The sequence below is a fragment of the Ambystoma mexicanum genome, chromosome 9, assembly GCF_040938575.1.
Source record: "Ambystoma mexicanum isolate Mex_15411 chromosome 9, UKY_AmexF1_1, whole genome shotgun sequence".
Lineage (NCBI taxonomy): Eukaryota > Metazoa > Chordata > Amphibia > Caudata > Ambystomatidae > Ambystoma > Ambystoma mexicanum.
This window is the reverse complement of record NC_090931.1, coordinates 34419728-34445393: the sequence shown is the minus strand read 5'-3', so window position 1 is coordinate 34445393 and position 25666 is coordinate 34419728. Positions and strand designations below refer to the sequence as shown.

The following is a 25666-nucleotide window of genomic DNA, read 5'->3' as shown; positions in this document are numbered from 1 at the left end:
ACCTCAATAAGCAAACTACTAATGTACAACACTGTAGCATACAGAAAAATTGCCACAGACTAATCAACAAGTCTAACACAAGGTTTCCCTTGAAGGATCACTTTCAATTGGACCTGCTATTATCAAGTTCCAAAGAGTGTCCTAGATGACTCTGGCTCTATGTATTTTATCTCTGGTTAGCAAGTGGTCATATCATCATTGCTATAAATTTAACACTTGAATATTGACCAAAGTCTCGGCTATAATTCTCATTATTTTAATAGAAAACATAAAACAGCTTTTGGTGCAAGAGCCTCAGTGACATTTTACACAAAAATTATTGTTTTTCAAAAAGATACATTAGTTTGAATATAATCTTTTGACCGAAGTGTCAGCATTTGAATTAATCATGCACCATGAAAAGCAAAATCAGTTAAGTACAAGTAAAACAAAGAGACCATACAAACATTTTTTTTGCAAAAAAACCAATAAGACAAAGTTTTCATTTGGAAAAAAACTATGAATAACACCAAAAATAAGAAATAAATAATAAATTCTATTCCTATAGCAGAGGGATATTATAACATTACTTCGTTTTCACCCTATTTTGGTTTGACATTGCTTAGTTTTCAACCTATTTTGGTTCTGAAAATCCACATATGTGTTCACCAAGAGACCCCAGACAAAGGAAAACAAAAGACCAATTATTGTTCCTTATGGGGTTTAAGAATAAATGACTAATGTCAACTTGACTTATGTGTTCACACTAGACTACTGCTTCTTACAGTACTGCACAGGTCTACGTAACTGGCCTAGCTGATGTAAGTCCAGTGGTCAACATTGTCAGCCAAAGAAGGTCAGGCAGATGTAGTTGAAATACGTTTCGGCGTGGAAATCTGGTCAGAAAACGCCTTCCTCAGGACCAAAAGTCAGATGTGCAAGAATTATAGCCCCTATAAAAACAAGCAGAAACAAAGAGGGCAAGAAGGTGGAAAAAAGTAACGTTAAAAAGAGTTTTGGGAAGATTAAAAAGTCCTACCGAACACGACTGCTAAAAGACTAGGGGCGTGCCAATTTCTATTCAGATAATACATATAAGGGAAAAGGGTCAGACATGAAAAGAAAGAAGAGAACACCCAGGCCCATCACAGGGTTAAGAGACAAATAATAAACAGGGTTGTTCATGGCAAGATACAATATGTGTGCATAGTCCAGCACCGTGAAGAAATATTGCAATGTGTAAATAATAAATCAGGCAAGAAACAATCGTGTGCCAGAGTCGTCCGAGGTAATAAATAAATATGAGTATTAGAACCAAAAAGTGGTGAGTAGAGTCCGATATGGGAACATTTTTATGAAACCCGCTGGTGAAAAGTCACCCCTGAGTTAGAATCTTGTGTTCAATATCAAGGGGGTATCTTTTACCGGCGGTAGAACAAGATCAGAAGCCACATGCAGTGTTGCCAGATTGAATAGTATCTGTATTCTGGAAGGTATTGATAACCGGAGGACCCAGTAACGTATGTGCGCACTTCACTTCTCTAGAGGAAAACACAAATCCATGTCACATAGAATTGGTGTCTCTCTGAGGTCCGTATCCAGGGATCCAAACAGTGAAAAATGTACTTAAAATACATAGCAGAAGTAAAAGAATAAAGGTCTGTACCTGAAGTCATGAGCTTATCTAGGCACTGGAGTCAGCACATGTCTTCTACACATGTCAAAATCAGCGTGCCGCCGTTAGATAGCTGCATACTCGTCTGAGCTATGTGTCTCTGCAATAGGAGAAACACAAAGGCAAAAGGAGGCGTGTTAAGACGCCATGTGCGCTGTATGAGACCAGCGATTGTAATATAGAGCTAAGATAGCTCGCAGTGATGGAAGTGAAAGAAAACATGTACTCACCCGATTCCCTTGGGTATATAGGACGAGGGAACTCAGGTCTTCTCTGCAGGGCGGGCATATGGGTCAAGTAGAAACAGGGAACGGCAAATGCCGTCTTCGTAGCCGCTGGAGGTCTGCTGAGTTCGTTTGCGACCGGCGAGCGGCTCTCTCGGTAGTGCTCGCCTCACTGAGGGGGCGCAGCCTCTATCGGGCAGAAGGTATCCTAGTTATATTTGAGTGGCTAAAGAGCCAACGAGTGTGGAGACGTGCAGCTTGAGCGGCCACGTAAGATCCGAAACCCGGAACTTGGAATACTGTCCGGGTTACCGGAGGTGCGCCATTGTTGCGATGGTGGCCAAAAAGGGCAATGACACTCAGCTTGATACTGAAACGCAAACAAGTCTCAACAGAAAATAAAAAAGGTGTCAATGTAAATATTCAAATCCAATTGGTTGAAGCGGAAATTAAAAAGGTCTGAATTATATAAAGGTATGTGCTACCTGTGGGGACAATTGACAGTGGCTTGTCCGGTATGTGTAGCTTTAGAGACTCCCGCTGTAGATCCATCTGTGTGTAGAAGATGGAAAAGGGGAATTTCGGGAGCCACAGAAGGGCAAATGGAGAGCCGAAGTCTGTCTGAACAGCAGAAACCCCGGCATGTGAGTGGCTAGAGACAAGAGGGGTAGGAAGGAAAAAGTGAAGCTGTGCTCCAAAATGGTCTACAGCAAACATCATGTATAACCCTGGGAGTCCCCAAGGTCAGTGTAGGAATTGACATGGCAGAGTTTCCTCATTTAGACCTCTCCGTTTATCCAAGGTTTGTAAACGATGAATCCATCTAGATTCATTATCATTCAGTGTTCTCTTTGGATTGGAACTGTTTTTGACAGTATCCAAAACCCACCAGTGCAAGTCCTCAGAGCTATGGCCAAAAGCTACATAGGGTGACACCATTGGTGCTTGGTGATTCTTGCACTTAATCCTGGATCGATGTTCATTGATCCTTATATGAACTGGTCTTGTGGTTTGGCCCACATAACTCAGTCCACATGGACATTGGATGCAATAAATTGCATCCGTTGTTTTGCAGTTGGACAAGAAACGTATGTCCCATATTCTCTCCTCAATTTTAAAGTGGGACGTTTTCTTTGTGTATTTGCATGCACGGCAGTTTCCACACGGAAAGTGACCCACCAGGGGTCTAAGAATTATATGACTTATGTTGGGTTTGTCATGGCTAGTAGAGTGCACCAATTTATCTCTCAGGTTTCTCGATCTTTTAAATGCAAACAGAGGTTTGCCTTTGTCTTGAAGACAGTTACTGACCATTGGCCAATACTTCAAAAGGGTTTTCTTAATAACAAATGATTGTGTACTGTAGGTCGTAACGCATGTTATGCGGTCCTTATTTTGTGTTTTCGGGTTGGTTTCCAATAGATTTTCACGGGGTGTAAATCTTGCTCTTTTTAATGCATGGGATACCAGTTTCTTGGGGTATCCTCGTTCCTTTAGTTCACCGGCCAATTTATTAGCATGTATATAGTAGTCAGCAACCTCAGTACAATTTCTTCGGAGTCTAAGAAATTGACTGAAGGGCAAATTCTCTTTGAGAGGTCTAGGGTGAAAACTCTTAAAGTGTAGAAAAGTATTTCTGTCTGTGATCTTTTTGTGTAAATTACAGGCCAAATGTCCAACTTTCACATTGATGCATAGATCCAAAAAATTGATAGTCAATTTGGAATATTGCATCGTGAATTTAATAGTATTATGTTGGCAATTCAAATAGGCAAAAAATTCCTGTAGAGACTCAATATTTCCTCTCCAGAGGAAAATAACGTCATCGATGTATCTATACCACTTTCTAATATGTGAATTGTAGATATTATTTTCAGAGAGAACATGTTTCATCTCAAAAGCGGCCATGAATAGAATCGCGAGGCTCGGGGCAAAGGCTGCCCCCATGGCAGTTCCTCGTTTTTGTAGATAGAATTGTCCTGAGTAGACAAAAAAGTTTCTTTGTAATGCAATGGTCATTAGTGCGACTATGAATGCCGCTGGAACCCTGTGTTGGGTTGCCTGATGGATAAGAAAGAGATGAACTATCTCTATTGCCTCCTCCTGTGGGATATTCGTATAGAGGGCAGTGATGTCCATCGTGACTAAAAAGTCCTGATCTATATCGAATGGCTCTCCCTCAAAGATTTTTATGGTAGCTGTGGTATCTTTCAGATATGTGTTAGTTTGTTTACTGATTGGTTGCAAGAATAGATCTATAAACTTGCACAAGGGTTCCAGAATGGAGCCACAGCCAGACACAATCGGCCTACCTGGTGGCTGTATTTGATCTTTGTGTATCTTGGGTAGACTGTAAAAAGATGGAATCCTTTTCTCTGAATAGTTCAGATATTCAAATTCTTCCTTAGTTATCCATGATCGATCTGCTGCATATTGGGTAGCATCCCTAATCTCTTTTTCGATGTCTAATGAGGGGTCCTTCTTCAGCGGCCAATAGCTTTGGGTATCTTCTAAAAGGTCCAGTGTCATGCGATTGTATCGTGCCCAAGAGAAGAGGACAATCCCTCCCCCCTTGTCTGCAGGTTTAATAATCAGATTGGGATTCGATGTTAATTCTTCCAGGGCTTTCTGCTCTTTATTAGAAAGGTTATTTCTAACCTGATGATTTGTACTCTGAAGTCTTTTCAGATCATTTAGGACACATTTCTCAAATAGGACAATTTCCTCAGACACCTGCCGTCAGTGGGAAGAAGTCGCGGCTCTCATAGCCTCTGCTCCTGAACCGTTAAAGGGCCAATTAGCTCGGATTTCCGCAGAGGGTAGAGCCGTGTCTGGTTGCATTTTGAAAGCAACCTTCGACGGCGCGGATAACGCAGGCAGATTGATAGCAGAAGGTACTGTTATCAAGAGACATGCGTGGTTACGGCAGTCTGGTTTTAAGGCAGAAACTCAGGCATCATTGTTAGACAAACCGGTGGAAGCCGATCTGTTGTTTGGTAAGGCGGTCGAAGACGCACTGAAAAATGCCAAGGACGAATACGAGACACTCAAATCCCTTGGCCAGTTAACCAATAAACCCCCTAACCAGAGAGGGAATAGTAATTTTCGTCGCCCACGCGGCCAAAATTCCCAGAGAGGATCTAACTATTCCCAGGGGCAGGGTACACAGTGGAACAACAACCAACAGTCTACCCAGGGTTACAGCAGAGGTAATAGGAGAGGTCGTGGTAAAGGCAGAGGCAGCCCCAGCAAGGGAGGCGGCACGCCTCCACCAAAGCAGTGACGCTCAGTTCAGGGTCCCTTCTCACGCAACCCCAGTAGGGGGACGCATTTCAAACTTCACCCAGGCTTGGGAAGGGATCACATCAGACAGATGGGTGCTGTCAACAGTATCCACGGGATATTGTATAGAGCTACTACAGCGTCCCCGGAACCATCCTCCACGACAAAGAGTACACTCCTTAGAACATCAGAAGATTCTCCTCGAGGAGAACGCCATTCTTCTACAAAAGGACACGATAGAACTCGTCCCGGGACACCAGGTAAACAAGGGTATTTATTCAACTTACTTCCTTGTGCCAAAGAAAGACTTGACAATGCGCCCAGTATTGGACTTACGGCCTGCCAACAAGTATGTCAAGCCCCAAAAATTTCGTATGACCACGCTACAAGAGGTAATCCCCCTCCTAAAAAAGGGGGATTACATGGCAACCTTGGATATGAAAGATGCTTATTTTCATATTTCCATGTTCCCAGCGCACAGAAAGTACTTGCGCTTCAAGGTGGACAGTCGGCACTACCAATTCAAGGTACTGCCCTTCGGGATAGCTTCAGCACCAAGGGTATTCACCAAGGTACTGGCGGTGGCGGCTGCACACCTACGCAGGGAGGCAATCCCAGTGTACCCTTATCTGGACGACTGGCTCATAACGGGGGAAACCCCAGGAATTTGCAGGACAAACATTCAAAGGACTATCGACCTCCTCCACGAGTTAGGCTTCTCAATCAACGAGAAGAAGTCAAGCCTTGTGCCAAGCACCTCAAAACAATTCCTAGGAGCAATCCTCGATACCCAGCAGGGGTTGACCTTTCCTTCAGAAGAAAGAATTCGGAATATACTACTGCAAATTCCGCATTATCAGTCCGGTCAACAAATAACGGTACGCAAAGCAATGCGTTTACTGGGCATGATGGCGTCATGCATTTATCTGGTCCCCCACGCGCGCCTGCGCATGCGTCCCATGCAGGAATGGCTGGCGAAACAGTGGTCTCAGGCAAGGGGTCAGTGGGACGATCTAGTGGTCGTTTCGCCAACACTGGTACAAAGCCTTCACTGGTGGACAAGAGAAAATCTCGCACAGGGGTAACCCTTTTACGATCCTGAGGTACAGGCAGTAGTCACTACAGATGCATGTCTGACGGGGTGGGGAGCTCACCATCTCCACCACACAGCTCAGGGTCCCTGGTCTCACTCAGTGGCCAAGAACCACATCAACCTGCTAGAGCTTCTGGCAGTATTCAGAGCGCTTCAGGCGTTCGAGCCCCACCTACTAAACCTGTCAGTGCAAATCCGGACGGACCACACTACAGCCATGTTCTACCTGAACAAGCAAGGAGGGACTCGCTCGCCAAATCTGTCCAAGCTTGCCCAGAAAATCTGGATATGGGCACTCAGACGGAACATCTTCCTGTCATCACAACATGTTCCAGGGGAGCTCAATTCCCTAGCAGATGCTCTGAGCAGAGACTCCCTCCCAGAGGAACACAAATGGGTCCTTCACAGAGAGGTCGTAGAAGATCTCTTCTCTCAGTGGGGTTTCCCCACTATAGACTTATTCGCCACAAGCGAAAACAGACAATGCCCAGGATTTGCATCCAGGTTCCCCCAACCGGACTCCCAGGGGAACGCCCTGTGGATGAACTCGTCAGGGATGTTTGCGTACGCTTTTCCACCAACTCCTCTCATCAGGAAAGTGGTGAACAAGATAAACAGAGAATCGATGACGCTCGTCCTAGTTGCTCCCATGTGGGCAAGACAACCCTGGTTCTCACACCTACGCAGGATGGCGGTGTGCGAGCCCATCAAACTTCCAGCCTGGTACAACCTACTGTCCCAGCACCAAGGTCAAACAGTGCACCAGCAACCCAACTCAATGAACCTGGCAGCATGGCTCCTGAGGTCATAGAGTTTGGACACCTCAATTTGCCACAGAGGTGTATGGACATCCAAAAGGAATCTAGGAAACCAAACACAAGGCACTGTTACTTTGACAAGTGGAAGAGGTTCGTTATCTGGTGCCAGAGTAGACAAATCAACCCAGTTGATTGCACTCCTTCAACTATTGTTACATACATGCTCCACCTGCTAGATGCAGGATTGGTTTTTAACTCACTGAAAGTACACCTGGCAGCCCTCTCGGCTTACATCACTTCCCATAGCAAGGTGTCGTGGTGGAAAGTACCAGTAGTTAAAGCCTTCATGGAAGGAGTAAAGAGACTTCACCCTCCTATTTCAAACCCACCGCCAGGGTGGGACCTTAATGTGGTGCTAGCCAAGCTCTTGGGCCCCCCTTTCGAACCCATGCATAAAAGCAGTCTCAAACACCCGACTTATAAAACGGCCTTCTTAGTAGCTATTACTTCTATAAGAAGGGTCAGTGAAATTCAGGCTCTGTCAGTGCAGGATCCCTTCTTTACTATCCATAAAGACAAACTGGTTTTACGCACACACCCTAGGTTCTCACCTAAATTTATATCCAAATTCCATGTAAACCAGTCCATCGAGCTTCCGGCTTTCTTCCAGAACCCGCAAAGCTCGGCTGAGGTGAAACTACACACCCTAGATGTGCGTAGGGCGGTCCTCTACTATGTAAATAAAACAAGACCGCTAAGGAAAACAGATCAACTGTTTGTTTCCGTAGCTACAGGCAGAGAGGGGGATCGCGTCTCTAAAGGTGCCATCTCGAAGTGGATTATTAACTGTAGCCAGCTGTGTTACTCACTCTCTGAAAAGACTCTGCCTTTTTACGCCAAGGGCCCACTCTACTGGAGGCATCGGGGCCACTCTGGCTTTCATTGCAAATGTTCCCCTTGACACCATTTGCAAAGCAGCTACTTGAAGCTCTATTCACACTTTTACTCAGCATTACTGCATTGACACCCATTCCAAGGCAGATACACAAGTGGGACAAGTGGTTCTAAGACACTTATTTGCTCATGACCCTTCTCACATCCCACCTCCTTCTTCTGGTACTGCTCGCTAATCTATGCACAGCATGTGATCTAAGCAGATTCCACAAGCCTCAGAAGGGATACATTACTCACCGTAATCGTATTTCTGATGCTTGTATCTGCTTAGATTCACATGCGACCCACCCTTCCTCCCCTCCGAGAGAAGGCGCATGATTGCTTGTAGTCTTACCTTTCTGTCTATCTGCTTGGATTATCTGTACTCGCGCTACTCCTCATGCTACCTCATGTCAGAAAAAATACAATCTGAGGATCCTAGACGCGTGAGGGATCTTGGGTACAGTGGACGTCACACTAGGGATAGTATTACTGGCACGCCCTGTGTCAACGCCCATTTTCGAGTTTCAAAAAACAAACTGTAATACTCCGCAGCTTCCACTAGATGTCGGCCTATGCACAGCATGTGAATCTAAGCAGATACAAGCATCAGAAATACGATTACAGTGAGTAATGTATCCTGTGTATATATATATATTTCTGAGGCTTGTGGAATCTGCTTAGATCACATGCTGTGCATAGGCCGACATCTAGTGGAAGCTGCGGAGTATTACAGTTTGTTTTTCGAAAGTCGAAAATGGGCGTCGACACAGGCGTGCCAGTAATACTATCCCTAGTGTGACGTCCACTGTACCCAAGATCCCTCACGCGTGTAGGATCCTCAGATTGTTTTTTTCCGCCATACTGGTCGGAAGCATCTTGCGGAGTTCCCTGGCCTTAGCCATACTTTTGCTGTTATTATAATTTTAATTCTTATTCATTCCCTTCCCCACCCCAACGTCGACCCTCAACCTCGACGACGGCTGGAGAAGTCATCGACCGTCGACTGCTGCACGACGGATCTGGGCCTCGGTAGGCCGCTGGCCTCGGCCCGGGCCTAGTAGGCCGCTGGCCTCGGCCCTTACAAGTAGGGAGAGTGGGGGGTGGTACATACTCTTCACTCTTGATATATAGTTACATTTATATATATTCCTACACTTAGCAGCCCGCTGCCTTAAGGTGCGTATGGAGGGTACCCCTTTTCAATTCTGCCCCAAGTGCAATCGCAAATACCCTTGGGTCGACAGGCACGCCACGTGCAATCTCTGCTTGCCGAGGGATCACCCCGAAGCGAACTGCAGAGCGTGTAGTAGGTTTAAACCTAAGACACTTAAGGACCGTTCGACAAAGCGTTGGGCCCACCACGCCAGGCAGGAGGCCATGGCAGCGGAGGGCGCCTTCAGCGATGGCAGCGACGCCGTACTTTCGGACGGCGAGGGCATTACGGCGTCGAAAGACAGCCGACGAGCGCAGGTCCCCGACCTCGGAAGGTCGTCCGGCAAGGCGGCTATGGGGAAGACCCCCGGCGACGCAAGCGCTACACACCTAACACACACTAAACACACTAAGACCAACCGGACCTCGACGACGTCGACTTCCCGGAAAGAGGCACAAAAAGAACGGTCCGACTCGGTGTCCTCTGGGCGCTCTCGATCGAGATCGCCTCACGACGCAAGGCAATCATCCACTCTTGCCAAGAGTGCCTCGCTACACACACTAACGGAAGTTCGATCGTCGGGAGACGAAGACGACTTCCACCCCCAGGCCGCGCTCCAAGATACCGAGACCGCGGTTAACACCAGTGAGGCCCCACGCCCGAAGCACACAGATACCTTTCCAGACCCTCGACGCCAGGCGTCGAAAGTCGCTGGGGCCCCCAAGGGACAGGGAAAACATTTTTCCACGCACGGAGAAGGGGGGAAACAGCGGAAAGCACAGCCTTCCACCCCTGTAAAGCCTAAGCAGACAAGCAAACACAAGTCTACCCTTGAAAATAAATCACCTGCTAAATTAATACCCTGTTCCAGGGAATGGTCCAGTGAAGACATAGACAGGGTTATGTCTAGGATGTCTTCCTTGGCTGATTTTTATGATAAGAACCCAGAACACTTTCTTTCATATAACCCTCAAGGGGCCACACCCTCAGGCTCCTCCGATCCTATCCCGCTAAGTAAAAAGCCCCGGGTCGAAAGACCTGAACCCTTCGAGGTTCAGCCTTACTCCACTCCATATTCTACTCCACTCCCCAGTTATCAGGGACAAGTTTTCCCTGAAGAGGACCAGGAGTTTGCAATTATGGAAGAACAAACCGGGACAGATTACTATGCAGAGGATGAGGACCTGGAGGAGGGAGAAGATGAGCAGGAAATTTACAGAGTAGATTCCCCAGTACAAAGCGAAGCCCCAGTTACTGACTCTCCAGTTGATAACCAGCCCCTCCTTAACGAGGTTCTCGCTCGAGCAGCGGAACACTTCCACATCGACACCCACGGTGTACAGGAGGAAAGGGACTTCGCGGAGGAGTTTGTAGGAGAGAGAAGACCGGTCGCTCAGACCATCCCTATCCTCAAATCCATCCAACGAAGAATAGATCCTTCCCTGGTGAATCCTAACCTCACCAGAGCTGTCAACCCCAGAATTGAAAAGATTTTCCGGGCAGCCCAGTCTGACCCTCTGTATATAAAGGGACATCTTAAACCAGATTCCCTAGTGGTGACCAACACTAGAAAGAGGGCTGGCACGCCCTTATCTTCATCAGAAGCTCCTCCCGACAAGGAGAGCAAAAAACTTTACGGGTTTGGCAGAAAGGTAGCCTCAACGTCCGCCTACCAAGCAAGGATTGCGAATTCCACCACCCTGTTGGCTAGTTACAATTGCCATCAATGGGAAGAAGTCGCGGCGCTCATTGCCTCTGCTCCAGAACCGTTAAAGGGCCAGCTGGCTCGGATCTCGGCAGAGGGGAGAGCCGTGTCTGGTTGCATTTTAAAAGCAACTTTCGACGCCGCTGACAACGCAGGGAGATTGATAGCAGAAGGTACTGTTATCAAGAGACATGCGTGGTTACGGCAGTCGGGATTCAAGACAGAAACCCAGGCTTCTTTAATAGACAAGCCAGTGGAACCCGACCTATTGTTTGGGAAAGCGGTCGAAGACGCACTTAAAAATGCCAAAGATGAATATGAGACTCTCAAATCCCTTGGCCAGCTTACCAACAAACCCCCTAACCAGAGGGGGAACAATAATTTTCGTCGCCCACGCGGCCAAAATTCACAAAGAGGCAACTATGCCCAGGGACAAGGTACACAATGGAATAACAACCAGCAGTCTACCCAGAGTTACGGCAGGGGTAACAAGAGAGGTCGTGGAAGAGGCAGAGGCAGCCCCAACAAGGGCGGTGGCACGCCTCCACCAAAACAGTGACGCTCAGTTCAGGGTCCCTTGCCACGCAACCCCAGTAGGGGGACGCATTTCCACCTTCACCCAGGCTTGGGAAGGGATCACCTCAGACAGATGGGTGCTGTCAACAGTATCCGCAGGATATTGTATAGAACTACTGCAGCGTCCCCGGAATCATCCTCCACGACAAAGAGTGCACTCCCTAGAGCATCAAAGGATCCTTCTCGAGGAGATCGCCATTCTGCTAGAAAAGGACGCGATAGAACTCGTCCCAGGACACCAGGTAAACAAGGGTATCTATTCAACTTACTTCCTTGTGCCAAAGAAAGATTTGACAATGCGCCCAGTATTGGACTTACGGCCTGCCAACAAATATGTCAAGCCCCAAAAATTCCGTATGACCACGCTACAAGAGGTAATCCCCCTCCTAAAAAAGGGGGATTACATGGCAACCTTGGATATGAAAGATGCTTATTTTCATATTTCCATGCTCCCAGCGCACAAAAAGTACTTGCGCTTCAAGGTGGACAGTCGCCACTACCAATTCAAGGTACTGCCCTTCGGGATAGCTTCAGCACCAAGGGTATTCACCAAGGTACTGGCGGTGGCGGCTGCACACCTACGCAGGGAAGCAATCCCGGTGTACCCTTATCTGGACGACTGGCTCATAACGGGGGAAACCCCAGGAATTTGCAGGTCAAACATTCAGAGGACTATCGACCTCCTCCACGAATTAGGCTTCTCCATCAACGAGAAAAAGTCAAGTCTGGTGCCAAGCACCTCAAAACAGTTTCTAGGAGCTATCCTAGATACTCAGAAAGGATTGACCTTCCCTTCGGAAGAGAGAATTCGGAATATACTTCTGCAAATTCCGCATTATCAGTCAGGTCAACAGATAACAGTACGCAAAGCTATGCGGTTACTGGGCATGATGGCGTCATGCATTTACCTGGTCCCCCACGCGCGTCTGCGCATGCGTCCCATGCAGGAATGGTTGGCGAAACAGTGGTCTCAGGCAAGTGGTCATTGGGACGATCTAGTGGTCGTTTCGCCAACACTCGTACAGAACCTACACTGGTGGACAAGAGAGAATCTCGCAAAGGGGAAACCCTTTTACGATCCCGAAGTACAAGCCGTGGTGACTACAGATGCATGCCTGACTGGGTGGGGAGCTCACCATCTCCACCACACAGCTCAGGGTCTCTGGTCTCACTCAGTAGCCAAGAACCACATCAATCTGCTAGAGCTTCTGGCAGTATTCCGAGCGCTAAGGGCGTTCGAGCCCCATCTACTGAACTTGTCGGTGCAGATCAGGACGGACAGCACGACAGCCATGTTCTATCTGAACAAGCAAGGGGGGACTCGTTCGCCAAATCTGTCCAAGCTTGCCCAGAAAATATGGATATGGGCACTCAGACGGAACATCTTCCTGTCATCGCAACATGTTCCAGGGGAGCTCAATTCCCTAGCGGATGCTCTAAGCAGAAACTCCCTCCCAGAAGAACACGAATGGGTCCTTCACAGAGACGTAGTAGAAGATCTCTTCTCTCAGTGGGGTTTCCCCACTATAGACCTATTCGCCACAAGCGAAAACAAACAATGCCCAGGATTTGCATCCAGGTTCCCCCAGCCGGACTCCCAAGGGAATGCCCTGTGGATGAACTGGTCAGGGATGTTTGCGTACGCTTTTCCACCAACTCCTCTCATCAGGAAGGTGGTGTACAAGATGAACAAGGAATCTATGACGCTCATCCTAGTTGCTCCCATGTGGGCGAGACAACCATGGTTTCCACACCTACGCAGGATGGCGGTGTGCGAACCCATCAGACTCCCAGCCTGGTACAACCTACTGTCCCAGCAACAGGGTCAAACAGTGCATCAGGAACCCAACTCTATGAACCTAGCAGCATGGCTCCTGAAGTCATAGAGTTTGGACATCTCAAATTACCACAGAGGTGTATGGACATTCTAAAGGAGTCCAGGAAACCAAATACAAGGCACTGTTACTTTGATAAGTGGAAAAGATTCGTTATCTGGTGCCAGAATAAACAAATCAACCCGGTTGATTGCACTCCTTCCAACGTTGTGACATACATGCTCCACCTGCTGGATGCAGGGTTGGTTTTTAACTCGCTGAAAGTACACCTGGCAGCCCTCTCGGCTTACACCACATCCCATAACAAGGTCTCGTGGTGGAAAGTACCAGTGGTTAAAGCCTTCATGGAAGGAGTAAAGAGACTTCACCCTCCTATTTCGAACCCACCGCCAGGATGGGACCTCAACGTGGTGCTAGCTAAGCTCATGGGACCCCCATTCGAACCCATGCATAAAAGTAGTCTCAAACACCTGACTTATAAAACGGCCTTCTTAGTAGCCATTACCTCCATAAGAAGGGTCAGTGAAATTCAGGCTCTGTCAGTGCAGGATCCTTTCTTTACTATCCACAAGGACAAACTGGTTTTACGCACACACCCTAGGTTCTCACCTAAATTCATATCCAAGTTCCATGTAAACCAGTCCATCGAGCTTCCGGCTTTCTTCCAGAACCCGCAAAGCTCGGCTGAGGTGAAACTACACACCCTAGATGTGCGTAGGGCGGTCCTATACTATGTAAATAAAACCAGACCGCTAAGGAAAACAGATCAACTGTTTGTCTCCGTAGCTACAGGCAGAGAGGGGGATCGCGTCTCTAAGGGCGCTATCTCGAAGTGGATTATCAACTGTATACAGCTGTGTTACTCTCTTTCTGACAATACTCTGCCTTTTACGCCAAGGGCCCACTCTACTAGAGGCATTGGTGCCACTCTGGCTTTCATTGCAAATGTTCCCCTCGACACCATTTGCAAAGCGGCTACTTGGAGCTCTATTCACACTTTTACTCAGCATTACTGCATTGACACTCATTCCAAGACAGATACACAAGTGGGACAAGCGGTTCTAAGACACCTGTTTGCTCATGACCCTTCTCACATCCCACCTCCTTCTTCTGGTACTGCTCGCTAATCTATGCACAGCATGTGATCTAAGCAGATTCCACAAGCCTCAGAAGGGATACATTACTCACCGTAATCGTATTTCTGATGCTTGTATCTGCTTAGATTCACATGCGACCCACCCTTCCTCCCCTCCGAGAGAAGGCGCATGATTGCTTGTAGTCTTACCTTTTCTGTCTATCTGCTTGGATTATCTGTACTCACGCTACTCCTCATGCTTCCTCATGTCAGAAAAAATACAATCTGAGGATCCTACACGCGTGAGGGATCTTGGGTACAGTGGACGTCACACTAGGGATAGTATTACTGGCACGCCTGTGTCGACGCCCATTTTCGACTTTCGAAAAACAAACTGTAATACTCCGCAGCTTCCACTAGATGTCGGCCTATGCACAGCATGTGAATCTAAGCAGATACAAGCATCAGAAATACGATTACGGTGAGTAATGTATCCCATATATATATATCGACATTTTTGTATGATTCCCTTGCTCAGGGAACCCTACTTAAGAGGCATGCCTGGTTAAAGAGCTCTGGGTTCAAGCCTGAGACACAAGCTTCCTTAATTAACAAACCTGTGGTGGAATCCAACCTATTTGGAAAGGCGGTTGACAACGCCCTCGAAACAGCAAAAAAGGAGCACGAGACTTTGAAGTCACTTAGCCAGATTACAGCTAAACCTTTTCACCAGCACAGCGGCTCTAACGGCCGCCGGTCCTTTCGTAGCCAATCCTTCTCCCAGTTGCCCCAAGGTCAATACGGCTCAGGGTGGTTGTGGGGCGGGGGGTTTAACGCTGTGGTCCTCTGGTTAAGGCTCCTCTGGCAACTTCCAGTACCAGCAAAGAGGGTCTTGAAGGGGCAAGGGTAGAGGCAGAAACTCTACTCACGTAGGATCCCCGGCTTCCACCTCCAAGTGACTCGCTGGTAGGGGTCCCCTCCCACGGTCAGGGGTTGCCTGTCTTCATCCACGCCTGGGAGGGGATCACTTCAGATCAGTGGGTACTAAAGACTGTTGCCCACAGGTATTGTATCGAGTTTCTCCGACCACCTCGCTACCACCCACCGAGAAGCAGACCCTGTTGCCAGAACACCTGTGCATCCTGCTGAAAGAAGTTCAGGTCCTGCTGGAAAAGGGCGCCATCGAAGTAGCCCGCCCCCCCACCCCCCTTCTCCAGGTAAACAAGGGTATTTATTCAGTGTACATCCCTGTACCCAAAAAGGATTTCACTGTGCGCCCTGTTTTAGACCTGCGCCCTGCAAACCAGTATGTCGAACCTCAAAAGTTCAGGATGGCAACTCTTCAGGTGTTAATCCCACTGCTGCAGCAGGGGATTACATGGCCACATTAGACATGAGAGGTGCGTACATTCATATTTCAATGTTGCCAGCGCAAACAAAGTACCTCAAGCTCATGATAGAGCACACCCACTATCAGTTCAATGTTCTCTCCTTCGGCATTGCCTCACCACAGACTCATCTCTGTTGGGGTGGGCTCACATCCTTCAACAGACAACGCACAGCGTGTGGTCTCCAGTAGTAGCTTCCAATCACATCAACCTGTTGGAACTGCTAGCAGGGTTAAAGGCCCTAAAGGCTTTCCAGTCATACCTGCAGGGGAAGACGGTTCTAGTCCTCAGGGACAGTACCACAGCCATGTACTACTTGACCATACAAGGGGCACTCATCTCTGGGGCTGTCCAGACTGTCCCAGAACATCTGGATGTGGGCACTCAAACACTTGTTCCTCCTCTCACAACATATTCCAGGGGAACGCTATCTTCTGGCAGACCTACTTAGCAGAGACTTCCACCCACCTGTAGAGCACGAGTGGCGGCTACAAGGGGACATTTTACTCAACGTCTTTGCAGAATGGGGCTTCCCAGAGATCCACTTATTCGCCACCCTGGAAAACGCCCAATGCCCCGACTACACCTCCAGGTAACCACAGAACCGCTCCAAGGGGAAACGGTCTCTGGATAGCATGGTCCGGGAGATTTGCCTACGCTTTTCCCCCGGTTCCCCTTCTTAACAAAATAGTGCACAAGATGCATCAGTAACCTGTCACGATAATACTGGTGGCCCGAATGTGGACCCGCCGGCCTCTGTTCTCCCATCTCATGGCTATGTCAGTCTCCCCTCCCAGGAAGCTGCCATGCCCGTACAACATGCTGTCTCAAGATAAGTGAGAGACACTGCATCCATGCCACCACACACTCAACTTAGCATCTTGGCTCCTGAAGTCCGAGTTCGGGCACCTTCAAATCCTTCAGAGATGCATGCACATACTCAGAGAGGCTTGGGAATCTACCATCAGACATTGTTACTCGATTAAGTGGAAGCGCTTTGTTACCTGGCGTAATACCAAGTGCATCAATCCTATTGATTGTTCCCCTAAAGATATTGTCCTTTACCTGACTGGCCTGTTAAATTCAGGACTGGTTTTCTATTCCCTAAAGGTTCACTTAGCTGCTCTTTCGGCGTACACCACGTCCCACGTTTCGTGGTGGAAGATTCCTGTGATTAAAGCCTTTTATGGAGGTGGTAACGAGACTTCATCCGCTTATCTCCAACCCAGCTCCCGGATGGGACCTGAATGTTGTTCTCACCAGACTAATGTGACCTTCATTTGAACCATTGCACAAGGCTAGTCTTAAGGCACTTGCATACAAGACCGCCTTCCTAGTGGCGATCACCTCTATAAGGAGAGTTGGTGAACTGCAGGCCCTTTCAGTTCATGACCCCTTTGTCACGATTCACAAAGACAAGGTGGTTTTGCGCACACCCACGCTTTGCGCCCAAATGTATCTAAAAGTTCCATGTAAACCAGTCCATAGAACTACCCACCTTTTTTGCAGAACCCCACAAAAACGTGGCAGAAAGGAGCCTTCACACACTGGATGTGAGGACAGGGGTAATTTACTAACTGGAAAAGACTAAGCCACTAAAAAAAAAACAGTTCTTCAGTGGCAGCTGGTAGAGAAAGGGGACCATGTCTCCAAGTTGGCTACTTCCAAGTGGATCGTAAACTGTATCACACTGTGTTACACTCTTGCCAAGAGAGATCTACCCTTTACGCCTAGAGCTCACTCGACTCTGGGCACAGGTTCTACCATAGCATTCATTGCAAATGTTCTTCTAGATTCCATTCGCAAAGCAGCAACCTGGATGTCTGTACACACCTTTACACAACACTACTGCCTAGATACACTCTAGGTATGACTCATGTGGGACAAGGACTGCTAAAACATCTCTTTGCTACTGTTCCTTCACACATCCCACCACCATATCTGGGTACTGCTTGCTAGTCTATGCACAGCATGTGATTCTACGCAGATCCACAAGCATCAGAAGACCTACATTACTCACCGTAATAGCATTTTTGATGATTGTATCTGCTTGGATTCACACCCTTCCTCCCCTCTTGGAGTAGAAGGAACATAGATGTCTTGCACCTTCTCGCTTCTGTACTCGCTCACGCGGAATATAAGGCTTCCTCGAGGCTGAAAAAAACAACCGGTGGGACGTCGACGCGTGAGGGATTTTGGGTACACTACACGTCACGTTAGGGATAGTGTTACAGTCACACCCAAGTCGACGTCCCTTTCGATCTTCGAAAAAAAGATACAGTACTCTGTGATTACCACTAGATGTCAGACTATATGCACAGCATGTGAATCTAAGCAGATACAATCATCAGAAATAAGATTACGGTGAGTAATGTTAATGTATGTCATCAAACTGATACACATTTACTTTGTTCACACTAGGAGAGATTACAGAAAAAATGCTTGTTAGCGAGAATTCTCAGAAATGTGCTAATTCCCTTCTACCTTAGAGACCCTCGGCACTTTTTGCTGGACTTTTGGACTTTCAATTTCTAACCTGGAGAGAGTGAGACCTTTTTCCCACGGTCATGGGATTTTTCTGTGATTTGGACTCTGATTCTTTTGACTTTGGAGTCTGACAAACTTCATAGGCATTTTCTTTACATAGTGACACCTTAAGTGCAGCGGCACAGGGAAGTCTCTTAAGATTTCCCAAAGGCTTAAATACCTTCTCTTGGTGAAACTACTGTTTCCAAGAACAGTGAAGTGAAATTGACTTTACTTACATTTTGTAACTTTCTAGACACAGCACACACTATCTTACGATAGGGTGCTGGAGGGGTTACGTAGTACCCCCTTTGTCTAGTTTCTCATGTAACATTTTTGTTACCCTTTCTACAATTAATGGCTGGAGGCAGCGGTTTACTTTTTCCTACGAAGTGCTGCTGATCTGAAGTTTGCCCATTGCTGTCGCCGACCTTCAATTCGTAGTCTAGGAGTCCCCAGACATCCTCCCTCATGTCCCCACAACAGACTCGGGAACAGCAGGATCTGCAGACCTACACTGGAACAGAAGCCAGCTGGGACCAAGTTCTTCTTCAAACCAAAGGCACTATAAAACTAAGGGGTTGCTTAACTGTTGTTGTGTAGCCTTGCTAGCTCTCAGTTGAGACTTGTCTTGGTTGCTTTTGCAGAGTTGCTTGCAGCTTTGTCCCTCACAAGCCTCCCAGCTTGTGGCCCTCCAGTGATTTCATTTTCTACGAAGACTTCTAAAACATTGCGCAAGACTTTTTTTACTTAACTGCAAGAAGTGCTTCAGCTCACCTAGACTTTTGTTCAATTAACATTGGCTGTCCTGGCTCTCTGAAAGACCAGTCTTACCTCTGACTTTGTGCCTTACCTTTCCCCCAGGTAAGGGTTCATTTACTTATCATTGGAGGGTTCAAAAAAAAATACTTACCTACTTAAGAATATTTGTTAGCCATTGTTTTATTCCCTCATCTTTCCCTTTTGACACTAACATCAGTATTGCTCTAAATGTGCCAGTGATATATCAATGTACACTGTGTCCTAATTATTTAAGTCACCTCCGGGTGTAGGAAGTAACTATGTGCAATCTTCAATGGGTATCTACTGATTTATTGAAACTGTGTATTTTGAAGTATATTATTGTTGCATATCTTTGCTCCCTTCTAAAAGGCTCATTCAACTGACTGTTAAATTAATAAATGATTCTTTAATCAAGAATCCTTGAGTGTAAGTGTTCATTTGGATACGTGTCACTGTGCATCTCTGTGTAATAACTCTACAGTTTACATTGGCCCCTCTTGAGATAAGTCTGGCTGCTCAGTCACTTTACCAACTTGTCTAGTACATGCTTATACCAAAGGTTGGGTTAACTATTGCCAAGAGGACAAGGCTGGTGCAGTCTCCCACAGGGTACATGATATGATATTTTATTTGTATCGCGCTCGTACACAAGTGTTTCAGAGCGCGACAAGGCAAGGGAGGGGAAACGGGAGAAACAAAACAACGATCTTACTAGGCCCAGTGACATTGAGAACATGCAAGTGCAAGGGAAAGGGGAAAAGTGCATGGAAGGGTTAGAGTGGAAAGTGCAGAGCAGAGGAGAACAGATAATAATAAATACAAATAAATAGATAATGAAGCAGTAACAGAGGGAGTGCGGTCAGCAAATGACAAGAGTTGTGTTTACAGCAGCAGAACTGGGTAAGTCTGATAAGTGCATCCTGGGCCCGGGGGACAGAGGGTGGCCAGGTGCACAGTGCCAAGAGAGTGGATCAGCAGGGCAGAGGGGGAGCAAAGGCAGATGCAAAGAGGAAGGTCTTGAGGTGCTTCCGGAACCGGAGATGGTTCTCAGGTTTTAGAGTGGCAGGGAGGCTATTCCAGAGGGAGGCCCCAGCCGAAGACAGAGATCTCCCCCCAGCTCGTTTCTTTGAAAAGCGACTGACCCTGGGGGGGTTAGAGGTAGAGGAGCGAAGGGCTCGAGAAGGGAGGTACTTGTGGAGGGATAGCTGAAGGTATTTTGGGCCCAGGCCCCAGAAAGCCTTGTGGACCATGCAGAGGGTTTTAAATTTAATCCTTGCAACCACTGGGAGCCAATGGAGAGATTTCAGAGCTGGAGAGATACGATCCGAGGGCTTGAGGCCAAGGACAAGTCTCGCAGTCCTGTTTTGGATTGGGTGAAGAGTAGAGGCAGGTAACTTTAGAAAAAGGCTGTTACAATAGGCCAACCTAGAGAGAACCAGAGCTTGGGGAGACAGTGATCATCTGGGGGAAGGAGAGGAAAGGAAGAGTACCTCCGAGGAGGTGCAGTAGGAAGTTTGACTTTTTAGAGACATTCGAGTTGTGGGAGGAGAAGGAAAGTGTGGAGTCAAAGAGGATCCCAAGGTTCTTAGCCTCGCAGGTGGGGATGGGAGGAGGGCCAAGCGAGGCTGGCCAGAGGGTGAGGGAGAAGGATGGAGAAGGTGTGCCGATGAGGAGGATCTCAGTCTTGCTGGCATTCAGACAAAGATCTTTGGCAGCACACACAATCTTTCCTAACACCTTCTCACACAATGCAAGCCTCCAGAAAAATGCTAATGTGTAATATGAAAGAACTGGTTGCACAAAGAGAATAGCAGTGAAATATTTAATATGTCTAGGAAAGAAAAATGGGAAATTCACCCACTGTATGATTTGGATGTAAAAGCAATGCTTTTGTGGAATTGTGCTTAATTTAACCTTCGCCTTTGAAATGGAATTCTAGAACTAGCAAAAGGGATCATCTTAACTGCACAAGCCTAGCCCCCCCCTTGTGCAATCGTCGTCCCCCCACACCTCCCAAAGAGAGAATTTGATCCAGCCAGCCACGCTGACAGAGTACAGCAATGCAGTAACTGTTTCAGAGCTACTGTTCTTAAGGCGATTAAGTCCATCGGAAGGTGGCTAAACCCCTGAAAAAGGACTGGAGTGGATCACTGCTTGATTGTCCTTGAGAGCGAGGAGTTTACCCTCTCCCTTCAGACAACAGCTACTTCTAAAGAGAAGTTATTCTGGGCATTTCAACTTTAAGGTGATGGCTTTTTCTCTGGTGTTGCAAGGGCAAACCACACTGAATTTCCCCAAAAGACTTTCCCAAAGATCTTAGACTTCTTGCCCAGGAAGTTTACAGAAAAGTGAAGGGGCTCACCTGACACTTTCATGAAAGCCAGCTGCATACCAGGGCCCCAGAACCTTCCTAGTTAGGTTCCTTTAGTTCTCTGCGAAGAAACCCCCTTTTTAAAAAAAAAAAAAAAAAAAAAAAAAAAAAAAAAAAAAGCTAGTCACTGACTTTTGTAACTCTTTGATACATCATGGTAAACGGTTAGTTAAAGCCTTCTACTGTTTAAAGCAGATGGCAGGGAGCAAGGTCCTACATACTATAGCCATGCTTTACCCAGCACAATGGAAACTTGTGGTGGATGGCCAAGCACGAGTTTTCAGACTATCGCAAGGGTGAATACTTTTTGAAGGACTGTGTAGAAACAGTCTCTGGTAAGACTTTCTTGCCACTTTTCGTTACTCGGTGGTTAATTGGTTCATCATAGTCTCCTTTCTATTTGAAGTTTTGTTTTCTCCTGTTCTAGTCCTGGCATTTACACTCGCCCACTGCACTGCTTTATCGAGGCTGCATATATTCTATGCTTTGACCATGGTTGGTAGGCAGTGGGGAACACTATTTTCTTTGTGTTGTCCGCAGCCGTTAGCTGGCAGAGGTGGGTAGTATGGTGCTTTGTAACTTGTAACCAAGTTTACAGTTGATGTTTTCTAGTGATGGGCAGCACCTCGTGCACTGTTTCTATTGGTGATAAAACTGCTCCCATACCGCCGAGTCTTGCGCCTGAATGGAGGCATTGTAAGGCGCCAGTGAAACCCGGCCTGCCCCAGCTTTGAACTGTGTGCTCACTAGTGCAAAGACACACGATTTTGATTCTGCCGTGCATTTGCTGCCACAAGGGCACACAAGGGATAGTTGTAAGTAGTTTGTAGAGTACGTAAAAAAACAAAGACCCTTTCATAGTGTTTTCTACCTTACCTGTTGAAGCCTGCCCCAAGTTTTGCATGGCTTGCATATGGGAATGGGAGTCCCTCTCTGGCTCTTTGTGCTCCCAGGTACCTCCTGTGGTGAGTCTGGACACACTCAATACAATATTTTATTAAAGTGACACTGTAAGGCTTAACTTTCCCAATTGCTGTGGAATGGTCCCTACCCCTGTTACTTGGGTGTTAGTTTGTCAGTCGTGAGTTTCCCAAAGAAATCCGTTGGCTGTCCAAAAACTATCCTTACTCACCCTACCACTTAAGAACAAATAACTTTGGTCCGGAGAATGACTCACTTCTCGTGAGGGTATCTCTAGTACCACGCATAAAGAGTGTTGTTCCATAAACATGCGATGTCACATAACACATTGCAATAAGTCCAATCAGAACACATTTAGTATTTTTATTCTGTTGTCAATGCTACTTTTGCCGACACGTATTTTGACCAGTTTGATCTTTTTCAAGGCAAAGTTAGAAATCTGTAAGAAATGGGTATTCATTCATGTCATGATTTAAATAATCATTTTTTTTTAAAAAAAAGGCATACATTGTTTAAAAAAGATGTTGATATCATCAAGACAACCAAAGGTATCCAAACGGACCCCATTGCAAAAGCATGTGATGAGCAAAATAGTGTTTCCATGAAAAGATATCCAGGTGTTAGATAGGTTGGAGCCTCCCCCAGCTTGCATATGCAGTCGTTTCTCTCTTTGTTCTCTTCTCCTTTGCAAGCTTTGAGGACCTCGTCCCAGTGAATGGGGTGTTCTGAATTAATGGGTCACAAACCTTTTGCATAAAACGATATCCATTAGGAGTTTCTTCGTCCCAGTTCTGATACTTTGTAGTTTCTGGCATTTTGAAACAGTAGTCCTTGTCCCCAAAGGGGGGAGTCTCATGGTGAGGTCCCACTTGCCTCTTCCCCTAGGGGAGGGTATTGCGGAGTGTGCTCACCTCCCTAGCCTCAGTCACTATCCTAAGTGCTTGTAAGACTTTTTGTTCTTTGCAAAATGATACTGTTTTAACATTGTAATAAATCTTGCTAGCAAAATTGTGGGATGGTATGTTCTCTGTGCGATGTATGTATGGAGTACACATAAATGGAAGTGAAGTGGTGGTGTGTTGGTGTCCTCTGTTTTAAAATTATCCTGAGTTCTCACCTGCTTGCTTTTTGTGTTATACTGATGCCATGTGTTTGTGTTGTGTCCAATTATTGCCAGTTGTGTGGAGGCTGTTGCTGGGCTGCAAGTGACTGCATTCAGTAAAAGGGAAAGTATTCAATCTGAGACGTGTTGTATTCCACGCAGAGCAATTCTTTGTTATAATGTGTTTTACCGGTTTGGCAGGAGATCGTTTTGTGGCGGAAAGGTGACATTGTGCGTAAGAGCATGTCCCACCAGGCAGCCATAGCTTCCCAGCGCTTTGAGGGGACGTCCCATCCAGAGAGCAGGACCCAGGCATCTACGTCAAAGGATGATGATGGACAGGAGTGAACACCTTTACCAGCACCAACTGTAAACTTTAGACATTTCTGGGGCGGGATGAGAGAGGTCCAGTGGCCATTACAGACTTCATTACCACGCTGGAAGAGCAGAAGGAACTGAGATGGTAAACCATTCAGCGCTATTGTGTTTACCAAGGATTGAGTGAGGCGGCATGAACTTTGTGGTTAATGGGACTTGCCCCCAACAAACCGAAGGAGTTTTTAAAGGAAATAAATCTTCAGTGGATTGGTTATTTAAAGGGATATTGCAGTTGTTCTGCTGGCCTTCAGGAATGCAGAGTTGTCGTCTTGCTTTGCATGGCGGAGGGGGGCGGGGGGGAATAAATGGCGTTTGAGTAGGACTTTTTTTTTTCTGTCCTTTTCGTGCTACTTGTAACTGTGCGACTTGAAGTGGCAGAAAGGGGGCTGAAACCTGTACCTCCCCTGTGCTTTTGTATCATGTTACTTTAACAGCCCTGTACAATTGTAGAGGACAGACCCCCCCCCAATTCAAGGATCAGATTTGTATAAAGTCCCCCCCCCACCACTCCTATATTGATATGATTTCTTTTTCCTGTTTCATTTCCTCTTCCTGTGACCCCAGAGTCTTCTAATGAACTGCCTCGACTCTTGTTCCAGGTAGGTAGGGGAGGAATGCCCTTGTCGTTCAGTCAGATGGGCATAAAATTCCTTCTGCCCAACATTGCCTTTGCCCCCTTGTCGTACACATGCACTGCCAGCACGGGGGATGATGCCTTTTGGGGCAGAGTGGCTGAAGAGTGTTCTAACTGCCCCAACATGCAGACCTATTGAGTATCAGCTGTGGGTAGCCTGGCAGTGAATATGTACATGAAGCCTTAACCACCACTGCTGCTGCTGCTGCTGTGGAAGATTACATGAATGTTAGTGACTGTGTTGCTTTGATTAGCTGCTTTTCTTGTACACTTTTTTGCCAGTATTTGTACGTGCCACAAGTAGAACTGTTCTACACCAGTGTCCACCCAATTTCACAAAGAGCCATGAATGCATCCTGGTTTTCTCTCAAGACTGAATGGATTTAATTTGACTCTTGACTTGGCCCTGCAATACCTCTGTGGAGATAATGTAGAATCTATCCCAACCCTCCATCGACTGTCCTGTGGGATGGCATGAAGGAAGTTTAGTTTCTCGATCTGAAGGAACTGAAGGTGTGGCGCTGGAATACCAATGACGGCTCTTCATAAAAAGATGTATTCCACTGAATCCTTTTTAAGGGAATTGAAGGTACTTTTCCTGTCACAGTGGAGACCTCCACTTCCATGGACTGCATTCCAGCAAGGACTCCCACCCGTCCTTGGGGGCATCCAGACTTTTAATGCGAACGTGAGCCTTGCATTGTGTAATTGTGCATCTGCTGCATTTTCCCTATGTCTGCACTTAATGTAGTGATTGTATTTTATGTTTGTTTTAACTGTCGCAGATTAAAGCAGGCACTCGTAGCGTTCTTTTACTCTGATTGGCTCACTTAATGCCACTGGTTAATGGAAAATGTCTGTTTTTTTGGTGCGTTTAAGATGGATTGTCAGAATCAACCCTTCTGTGAAACCAAAGTATCGTGGTGAACAGGAAACTATGCTGATGTCTGGGCAAACCCAGTCAAGGATGTGTAGCGGGCAGGAAGCCTTGGACTGAAAGGAGGGTGTAAAAGTAGTGCAAGGTCTCGCTCGCTCTTTCGCTCGCTCTCGTGCTCTCTCGCGCTCTTTCTTTCTTTTTCTCTTGCGCTCTTTCTTTCTTTTTCTCTCGCGCTCTGTCTTTCTTTTCTCTCGCGCTCTTTCTTTCTTTTTCTCTCGCTCTCTCGCTCTCTCGCGCTTTCTTTTTCTCTCGCGCTTTCTTTTTCTCTCGCGCTTTCTTTTTCTCTCGCGCTTTCTTTTTCTCTCGCTCTTTCTTTTTCTCTCGCGCTTTCTTTT

At 46.8% G+C, this 25666-nt stretch overlaps 1 protein-coding gene across 1 annotated transcript in view; it reads left to right on the top strand.

The window, feature by feature from the left end:
- VPS26B (VPS26 retromer complex component B) overlaps positions 1-25203 on the top strand; it is a 166242-nt gene extending 141039 nt beyond the window's left edge. Inside the window, exon 6 of the mRNA XM_069614113.1 lies at positions 23584-25203. Within this exon, the coding sequence (XP_069470214.1) occupies positions 23584-23730 (147 nt within the window). The 3' untranslated portion in view covers positions 23731-25203. The remainder of the gene's footprint in view (positions 1-23583) is intronic.
- Positions 25204-25666: the final 463 nt, after the last annotated feature.